Source organism: Poecilia reticulata, linkage group LG22, assembly GCF_000633615.1.
Source record: "Poecilia reticulata strain Guanapo linkage group LG22, Guppy_female_1.0+MT, whole genome shotgun sequence".
Taxonomy (NCBI): Eukaryota; Metazoa; Chordata; class Actinopteri; order Cyprinodontiformes; family Poeciliidae; genus Poecilia; species Poecilia reticulata.
In genome coordinates this window covers 3,376,903-3,386,683 of record NC_024352.1, presented here as the reverse complement: position 1 = coordinate 3,386,683, position 9,781 = coordinate 3,376,903, and the positions used below count along the sequence as shown (strand labels likewise).

The 9,781-nt window shown below is 38.5% G+C and overlaps 1 protein-coding gene across 1 annotated transcript in view; it reads left to right on the top strand.

The window, feature by feature from the left end:
• trmt61a (tRNA methyltransferase 61A) overlaps positions 1–9,269 on the top strand; it is a 22,532-nt gene extending 13,263 nt beyond the window's left edge. The window contains exon 4 of the mRNA XM_008398746.2: positions 8,680–9,269. Within this exon, the coding sequence (XP_008396968.1) occupies positions 8,680–8,990 (311 nt within the window). The 3' untranslated portion in view covers positions 8,991–9,269. The remainder of the gene's footprint in view (positions 1–8,679) is intronic.
• The last annotated feature ends 512 nt before the right edge of the window (positions 9,270–9,781 follow it).

The following is a 9,781-nucleotide window of genomic DNA, read 5'->3' as shown; positions in this document are numbered from 1 at the left end:
TGATAGTTTGTCCTCAAGGGGATCTAGTATTTTTATAAAATAAATGGTCATAAAAATGATGAATTACCAGAGATGATCATTTCTATCTTATTTTTTGGTAAATTTTGGATGTTCCCATACTGTCATTAATTTTGACCAAGTACTTTAATTCATTTTGACCAAGTAACTATGATGAAGTAAAYGGATTGGATMWAACCAAATGAATAATATTGTACTGTGGGGACATTGTTTCCAGGAATAATATCTAAACACTGCCTTACAGGGAACTAAGTAGATTATAAAAAATTATATAAATTATTTGTCAAAGCAGGTCCAAGAAAATGTATTATTGTTACAAAGCAAATGGTTCCTTTTGTTCTAAAAAAAGTTAGGATACTAGACAACTAAACATTTAAGGGCATTAAATGGTAAAAGATGACTTAATTATACCTGTAATCAAAATATATTCAAGCTGAATAGGATGACTGGCTATCAAGACTAAAAGTTAGTTACCAACAAGGCTAAAGTTAACATCTGATTCAGAGCCTCTTTCCGTGATGAACTATTTAAATTTGTTAACCCAAAAAGGAGCATCATTTTCAATGCTTTTTTTGCTTATGGGCCACCTTTAAAATTAGTTAAACTAGGGGTGCCCAATCCGTCGATCGCGATGGACGGAAAGGTTTTGAGTCAATCTCGGCAGGTGACAAGCTGAACGTCGCCAGGACRCTGAGGCCAGCACTTCCTCTTCTGATAGGCTTATCAAAAATATTCACTAAGATCCTAAACGTTTGTAGCTTCATTAAAAAAGAATAATTATAAAAAGTCAACGGAACATGTTAAAATTAATAATCTCAGTAGTTATTGTTTCAACAAGTTGTTGCGCAATTCAGTGCGTTTCGGTTCCATTAACAAAAAAAAGAGGAAAAAAAGGCGACTCAAAGACCGACCGACTGACGAGCAGAGTTTAAATTAGCTACTCAACCACCTCTGTGTTCAYGAGAGGCTTATTAATAATCGAGAAATAAATATCAAGACTGGAAACCTGATATCGTAACGGACTGAATGAGGTGTCAGAATGAGGAAGAAACTGCATTAGGTTTTCTATCACTTTATTATTTCTGCTATAAYTGATGTATATTCGCATATAAAATAAGCCAATAGAGTTTAATTTGCAATTTTTTTGTCTTTGTGTCATGAGGTAGATCTCGGTAGATCTTGCTCTCAAAAAGTTTGGGCACCCCTGAGTTAAACAATATAACAATACAGTGAACCTCRACCTATTTTACTGTTCAGTATTTGCACTTAGACTTTTTTGCAAATATTTCTCTTGAACGTAACTCTGTTTATCATGGAAAATGTTCCTATTTGCACATTTTTCAGTATAGCATACATACATGCATAGACACAACGTGGTTTGGCATAAGGCTACTAGATACGCTATTGACTGGCATTTCAGATAAATCAGGTGCGCTGTTTATTTTCCTTTTCACTGATTGGCTGGCTGATTTAAGGGAAGACTCTGAATGTTAGCTTCCGTGATTGGGCCAAGATGATTGCTCCTGTGGGTACTAATGCATATTAAAGTATATTTAGTGTTTGAAGTATTAAATTTGGCTGTTACAAACATCAGAGGAGACCTAAACTATTTGAAAATTTCAGCTATTCACAGGGGAACTAGTAATGGTCACTAACCCCCACACATCCTGGGGATCCACTATATTTAAGTTAAATTTCCATTGGGATATTCTACACAGATTACACATTCTTTAAAACACACTTTGGGATTTGTGAAGTATGTTGTATTTAGGGAAGGAAAAAAAGATTCTTATGGTGGTTCTAATGTGTAAGTCACTTCAACAATTAAACACAACTACAAATTTAAAAACACAACAACAAATTCAAAAACATAATGGCATTAACACAGCACAATTACAAATTTAGAAAACAAAACATCAACAAAGTGGAAGAGGCAGGTCTCAGTGGGAAACCTGAGACATCGCTGATTGGATGAATCCACTTTTGGCTTTAGAACCAGAAATTATTCTGGCATTCGCTCTCTCTTTGTTTTAGATAGGTGAGAAGACAGTCACAAAGCTATGTATTGCTAACAAGCTGCAAGTCTTGACTCAAAATATTCCTGCATAGCAGTTGTGCTTTTGATTTTGTAATTGTGCTTAGTTAATTTCACTGTTTTTAAATTTGTAGTTGTGCACAGTGGCGCAGTTGGTAGAGCTGTTGCCTTGCAGCAAGAAGGTTCTGGGTTCGATTCCCGGCCTGGGGTCTTTCTGCTTGGAGTTTGCATGTTCTCCCTGTGTATGCGTGGGTTTTCTCCGGGTACTCCGGTTTCCTCCCACAGTCCAAAAACATGACTGTCAGGTTAATTGGCCTCTCCAAATTGCCCCTAGGTGTGAGTGTGTGTGTGCATGTTTGTGTGTCCTGTGTGCGACAGACTGGCGACCTGTCCAGGGTGTACCCCGCCTCTCGCCCGAAACGTTGGCTGGAGATGGGGACCAGCACCCCTCCCGACCCCACTGAGGGAAAAAAGGTGCAAGAAAATGGATGGATGGATGGATGGATGTTTAGAGAATTATTGAAGTTCTTCAACCCTCCCAACAATATTTCTTGATTTTCCGAAAAATATTGTTAGAGTTGCCCTGTTATGAGCCCAGTATTACATTTCCTTACATCATAATGCTAAATTTATTATTAACATCTACTAAATAGTTTATTGGAGGGTCAAAATGCGGAATTATATTGTTTGTTTTTTTATTTTATTTTGTATTTTACCTTTTTCACTATAGTGAATCCTGCTTGGAGTGACACTGAGGTCATCATACCCAGTCAGGATATTTTTGTGTTTTTTTCAGTTTTTCCCAAACCCTCATTCTTGTTGCTCAGTGTTAAAGGGAGATTCCCTGCATCACAGGAGAGATCAACAGCATCATTACAAGCATTAAACCTCAATATGAAGATAAATCTGAAGGAGGAGCCATTATGCTGCAGAGCAACTCTCCTACCTCCTCTCCCTTTTATGGTGCCACTGCTGCATATTCCTTTCATAAGCTAGCCTCCCTCATGCACACACACACACACACACACGCACACACACACACACACACACACACACACACACACACACACACACACACACACACACACACACAGAGATCCAGATAAATAACATGCTGCCACATCACTGTTGGAGCGATCCCATGACCATACTGGGTATTGCAATGAGCAGAGGGCTGCTGAATGGAACTCCATATGGAAATGTTCTGTTTTCTTTCCACTGCAGAACAAGATGAGTTTTTTTCCTGTTTGTTGCTGTCCTGAAATGATCCAGCCAAAGTCTGACATGTTTATGCCTGGGTTAAAAATAAAAAGCTAAGAAAATCTGTAGGAAAAGTGTTCCTCTTTATACTAACCCAAGTAAGTGAAATGAAAAAATATCTCTTGACTTCCTTTATTATTGCATTTTGTGGTATCTGTGAGTTGAAGCTGAAAAGCTGCAGGAAGTTCTTCTCCTCCAATGGATCGTGTAGGAAAGCATACTTTTTCCCCCTACTGCGAGTTGTAATTTTCCTGATGTTCTGGCCTGCAGCCCAGACCTCTGAGACGGACTGTAAATCCTAACAAGCATCTCCAGCCTCCCTCCCTCTCTCTCTGTCTCTCTCTCTCTGTGTGTGTGTTTCTCATGAAGATAAACACTTGTAAACCGTGAACTTCACCATGAGGAATCACAGGATTATGTCAAAATTGCTTTTCATTTTAGACTTTCAGTCCAAACTTGACAGCATTAACAGCTGCTTGGAGCCGCCCTTGTTGAATGATCAACCCGACCCCTCCCAGTGTGTTCGTCTCGTTGCCAGGAGACACTAAACTGTGTGACTGTTTCGAGGGGAACACTGGTCCTGTTTGCCAAAGGAACGACTGCTATCTGAAGTATGCTGCGGTCTAATTTAATGGTTACCAGATACAATGCACTCCTCCTCTGTAGACTTGATCTTTTTTTTTTTTTGCTTTTTATTGGGACTTCATATAGTATGCACCTTTTCCTCACATGCCTCATAAAAGCTAAACTGCATTAAAACCTTCGGATGTACAGTGAATCACCGAAAGGATCATGTGCCAAGCAGAAGTTATTAAAAGGCCTGAAAGGGAACATGAAAACTTAAAGCAAAGAATGTTTGGTCTGGTGAATGTTGCTCTGAATAAGACAGAATAAGTAAGACTCTCTCTCTGTGTGATGAGGCTGAGTTAGAAAACCTGAAAATACACAGGTAAATATAGATCAAATAACACATTTAAAGGTAAGTGTTGAGCTCCTGCGGTCATAATGCAGAAGCACGACGTGGCTATCTGCACATGAGGAAGTAATTCATCAGATGCTTATGAAATATATTTTCCTTGTGTTGGTGAAGTCACTTTAGAAATCTATGTGTTTGATTCCATCTAGGTGTCTGGATTTAAAAGCCAAGTACAACCATGCTTTGTTAAAATACTTTGTCAAAACCAAAGGTGTCACAAAATATTGACACTAAATTTCTCCTGATATATTTGCTGTGGAAATTTTTTTTAGTAGTAAAATCTTTGTTTTCTTAAGTTTTCAAGGTTTTTGTGTAGCAAACAAGTAGTTGTTCTTGTCTTATACTTAGTTTGATTGTTGTGAATCACCATTCCAGTAAAGAGAAATGGTAACTTCATTTTAACCATAATATCTGTTAATAAGTGAATAGTTATTATGTGTACTTTGCCCTAACCTCTACCTGTAACCTTCAAGCACAAGAGCAGGAAATGATAAATATCAAATAAAACATGAACTTTGATAGAATCTTTAACCTTGCACTGCTTTAGCCGTGTTCAGGATTTCCACATTGCCACCTACTGGTACAGCAATGCAATTACATTTGTTGGAATGTTTAGAAGCTATGTCAACAAAAATGTTTTTTTATGAATGGATGGAAACAAATCTGGTAAAACCTAATTATTTAAATATACCTTCACTCTGCAGCAGGCTTTTTCTCAACACTAAGGCACTCTGATAAACTCTGCTTAAGTGTAGAAACTCTAAACCAAACCAACAATGAGGTTCATGCAGGCCAGGGTTGACAAATTGGTTACTTTGTATTCAGACCTCGTATTCCATGAACCATAAATCCAGTGACCTCTGGTGTGATTTGGAACATTAGGAGTGAAAGCCCATAATTTTATTTCATTTAACAGACAGCAGGTGCTCCCATGATTCACTCCCCCATCCTAAAACACGTACAGACAGTTGAGTCCTTAAGTCACAGTGACAGACTGCACATGAATTGTAGATYCTTGAAGCCAATAATGGAGCAGAACTTAACTGGACTGACACATAAAAGTTTGTGTAGAGAGCAAGCATGAGTTGAGCAAGCATGTTGAGTGATTGGCATGCACACCGTGGAGCCCAGGTCAACTCTTCAACTGTAAACCCAGCTTGAGAAAGGGCTGCTGGTAGATGAGCAATCACTAAGGGACAGAAATGGCTCACAATATGATCTGGCATTATTTAAATAAACTGTGAACACATACAATTACTACACATCACGATTAGCCTCATGGGTGAGGCGGGGTGCCCCTCTTGGATAATTGTAGAAGAAACACTAAGCTAGTCTTGATTGGGCCACTTGAGTGGGTCAATGTTGAGGCAACATTGACCTTTTTTTTCAACCTGACTTTTGTCTTTTACTAAATTTGTTTTCTTTCCAATAGTGTAAATTAGAATATCATATAGGTGACTAGTTAAACAAATTATGCAATGTCATTTAGCAACTTGCTAAATGACATTTTAGGACAGCCATTAGCTAGTTTCCTTCTTGAGTAGTTGGCAACACCACCAAGATCACTGTCAGAGACGATATCGTTCTAAAAACAACACTGGGCATCATGAGATTATTGGTGGGATTATTGGTCATCCTTACCAGTCTCTGGATTGGTTAGGAATCCTGGGAACCCCGACCGTTGACCTCTTCCTAAGGATTCTGTCTGGCCAAGTTTACACACATTTTTCTAAAGGTTCCAGTTAACCAGCTTTCTTGGGACTACAGCATACTTCTGTAAGTTCCTTAAGCTCCTGTCTAGTATTTTGTTGGAAAAGTTCAAGTTGGGGTCAATGTTGGCCATGCACTCTGTACCACTAAACTGACCTAATCGTTGGTTGAGGGGAAGCTGTTGAAAATCCCACCACCTTGTCTTATTTTTTAAGGTGAGCTAAAGAGCTAGCAGTGGCCTCAGACATGGAAGTTACTGTTTGTTTCCTTTGGCAGATTTCTTCTTAAGTAATTTTTGCCACTTTTCAATACCATGGCCTGTCAGAGTCCTGGTATAAATATTCTGTCTATACATGTGAGCTTTTTAGTGCTAAGCTGAAGCTTTCACAGTAAAACTATCAAAAACATGATGGCTTTAGCCCAATTTTCAGTCATAAACATTTCTTGTAGTTTGTTAGTGGTTGCTGTTGAGAGAACCAGGGTTTACAGATTAACTTGCCAGCTGATTCGACAGGTCTCCTTGTCTTTACAAAGTGTTTTATTGCGTCTTAACTCATTTTATAGTCTCCATTGTGAATTATTACTTTTATTTTCTTTTTAAGGTCTTCAGCTGTACCTAGAGACGAGGCTCTTAAAACCTTGTGTTCACAACCTGTTCAACACCAGCCAACCTGTTTGTTTTTATAACCTTGGAAACACTAGTTGAGTTAATAAGTAGGGTTTCCATTAAAACTCGTTGGAGTTAGGAGAGAATGTAAAACTGGTCATCCAGTAAATATATCTCATCAAAGACCTATAATTAGAAGATCACACCTCCATGTGACCTTCATGAATGATTCTTCATTGCAGGGCTAAAGTTTGCACGTTTCTGGCCAAGTTTCACTTTTTCAAACTCCTCCCTAGTTCAGATTTGAACTCAAAAACTCAGCTTATTTTTCTAACCCAGAGCTGGTCTCTGTGCAGCTGCACCGCTCCGTGTCAGTGTGTGTCCTTTAGGTCAGCCATGAATGGCTTGTTGGCTTGTTTCTCCGACCTCCCGCCGAGATGACCTCAGGGTTCAGCGTGGAGATGAGAGGCCGTGGCCAGTAGGTGATCCTCTGATGATCCGCACGCTGCAGCCTGGAGCCAACAATTCGCATGGATGTTTTTGTTTTTAATATCCTGTTTTGTGGGAAACAAATGCATGTGTAGAAGTTGTATTATTAAAGGAGGGAATGTTTTCTCAGAGTAGATTGGCTCAGGAATCCTGTCCAAAACGCTTACCTGAGAGATGTTTAGTTCTTTCAAAGAAAACATCTAATTTTACACAGACTGGTTTCTATAAACATGGAGTCATGTGTGTCTCAGCCAAAAGAACTAGCAAGTGAAGAATCTTTATTTTTTTATGTTCTTTCTTCATATCTCATCTCTTTGGCAAAACACACTGCCTTTAAATGTATTCATGCACATTTTATGTTATGTCTACATGTCACATTGTTCAGTGAAAGGATTTTTTTTATGTTTTTTGCAAAAGAAATCTTTTTTTTTTTCATAAAATCCTGTTCAACCAGTTAGACCACCTAAGTTTTACTGATTTTTATCTCAGTAAAACTTTAGTTTTTTGTTGTTTTTTTTGTTTTTGTTTATGTGTATTATTAGATTATATTTAGATATAAGACCATTCATAAACAGGTGTTTTACAAGAAAACAAAGAATCAGAGCTCAGACTGCTTTACAAACACCAAACGTAAACTAAAAACGTAAAACATCACACAAGAAGAGGTTAATTACACTTTTAGGGCGAATAGAAAACTAGAGCTACAGTGGAATGGTGTAGATTCAAAAATATTCATGCAGTGGTCCAGTTAAAGGAGCAGTTCTAGGCAAAATTGACTTTTTGAGCTTTACGTCATGTTATAATTTTATTCCGTCATTAAAAATATACCTGGAGTGCTGCTTTGATTTTTTTTTTCTTGCATATTTTAGAAATTCTTTTGTTTCCATGACAACTGTTTAGTTGTGTAAAATGCCTGTGTGGACTTAGCCCCGCCTTTGAGGCAAAGCTCCTCCTCTGAGCTGCAGTTTTCAAGCTTCTCCCCGTGATTTCCCTACTAGTCATTAGTGAACACCTGGAGGATCTGCGCATTATAGGAGCTACTTCTCAGAGCAACACTGGAGGAAACGTTGTTAAAGTTTAATAGAGGAGCCATGCTGTGCTGACTTCCTGAAGGCGGAGCTGAGCAGGAGTTTTTAAAGAGACAGAGGCCCAATTTCAAGGCGTTAAATTACAAAATCAAATTTCTTGTAAGTCATATAGCATTTTTATAACAACCGAAGGTAACATAGTTACTTGATTTTGTTATAAAATTGCACTATGTGCCTGGAAAATCTATAATACTGTCCCTTTCTATTGAGAATGGGTGGAACGTTTCTCGGTTTAGAATTGTAACGCTTGTAAAGACTTACCTGAAAACACCTGCATGTATTACATGGAAATCTGCAAAGTGTTGATGCATGCATGCCACACTACTGGGATTTCTATATTTTTTTCTTATTCTAATACATAAAATCAAAGCAATAAATTTAACATTATAAAGAATTAATTTGAAATGTATGAAAATGTGTGTATATCGTGAAAGTGCTGACTTGATAGCATTAACCAGTTTCTCATCTGCGTGTGGTTACCCGTGTCGTCCTGCAGGGGGCCGGCTGTGCTCCTTCTCTCCATGCATAGAGCAGGTTCAGAGGACGTGCCAGGCGCTGACGGACCGGGGCTTTGAGGAGGTCAGGACCCTGGAGGTTCTGCTCAGAGTCCACAACGTCCGACCCGTCACCCTGCAGCTGCCCGACTTCGGCCCCGACTCCTCCTCTTCCTTCTCTCAGGCCCCAGAGGAGGCTCCTCCCTCTGCCGCTCCAAACCCCGCCCCCTTAAAAATCAAGACCACCACTCTGCCCAGAGAAATGCCGGGCCACACGGGGTACCTCACCTTCGCCACCAAACCCAGAACCTGAAGGCTGGAAGCCGCCGTTTGCTGCTTGCATCAAGCAGAAGTTCAAACCAGGAGCATCTTCTGTAATATTCAGGATGTTTATCTTTGAGTTATGATTTTATAAGGTTAACCTTTTATACCTGCTTTTAGGTTTGCTGAGCGTTTATTTTTTTTTAGTATTTTTTCATTGTTTATACAGTCAATAAATGAGTGAGGATTGTTTTTCACACTACAGCCTGTTGAACTGAACCATGTAAGGAAGAATACTAAAACATGGAAAACAATAAATTAACTGAAAGGATTTTGTGTCTGTTACATGGTGCTTTACCAACTACTTTACATTTTCTCTCATCGTCTCCTCCCTCTATTTCTCCATATATACAACTGATTTCTGTGTAAACAACCACACAATGTGAATGTGCCGCCGCTGTAATAACTACCTTTTGCGTGAACAGCAGTGTTTTTAAGATTTGAGCTGTTTTAGTTTCTGTCTGTATCCAATCAGCCATCAGTCATCCTCTGAAAGTAGTTAACTGGATTTATATCAATCAATCAATCAATCAAATTTTATTTGTATAGCACATTTCAGCAGCAAGGCATTTCAAAGTACTTTACATAATTCAAATAAAAACAGAAATAATCAGTGAGAGAGAGATTAAAAAAAATAAAAATAAACAAAAAATATTACATCATTAAAACATCGAAAAGAAAGAAGAAGAAATTAAAAACATTAAAGACATAAAAACATGGAAGACATCAAAACCCGCACTCTAACCCTAATTTAGCCATAAGCAACTCTAAACAGGTGGGTTT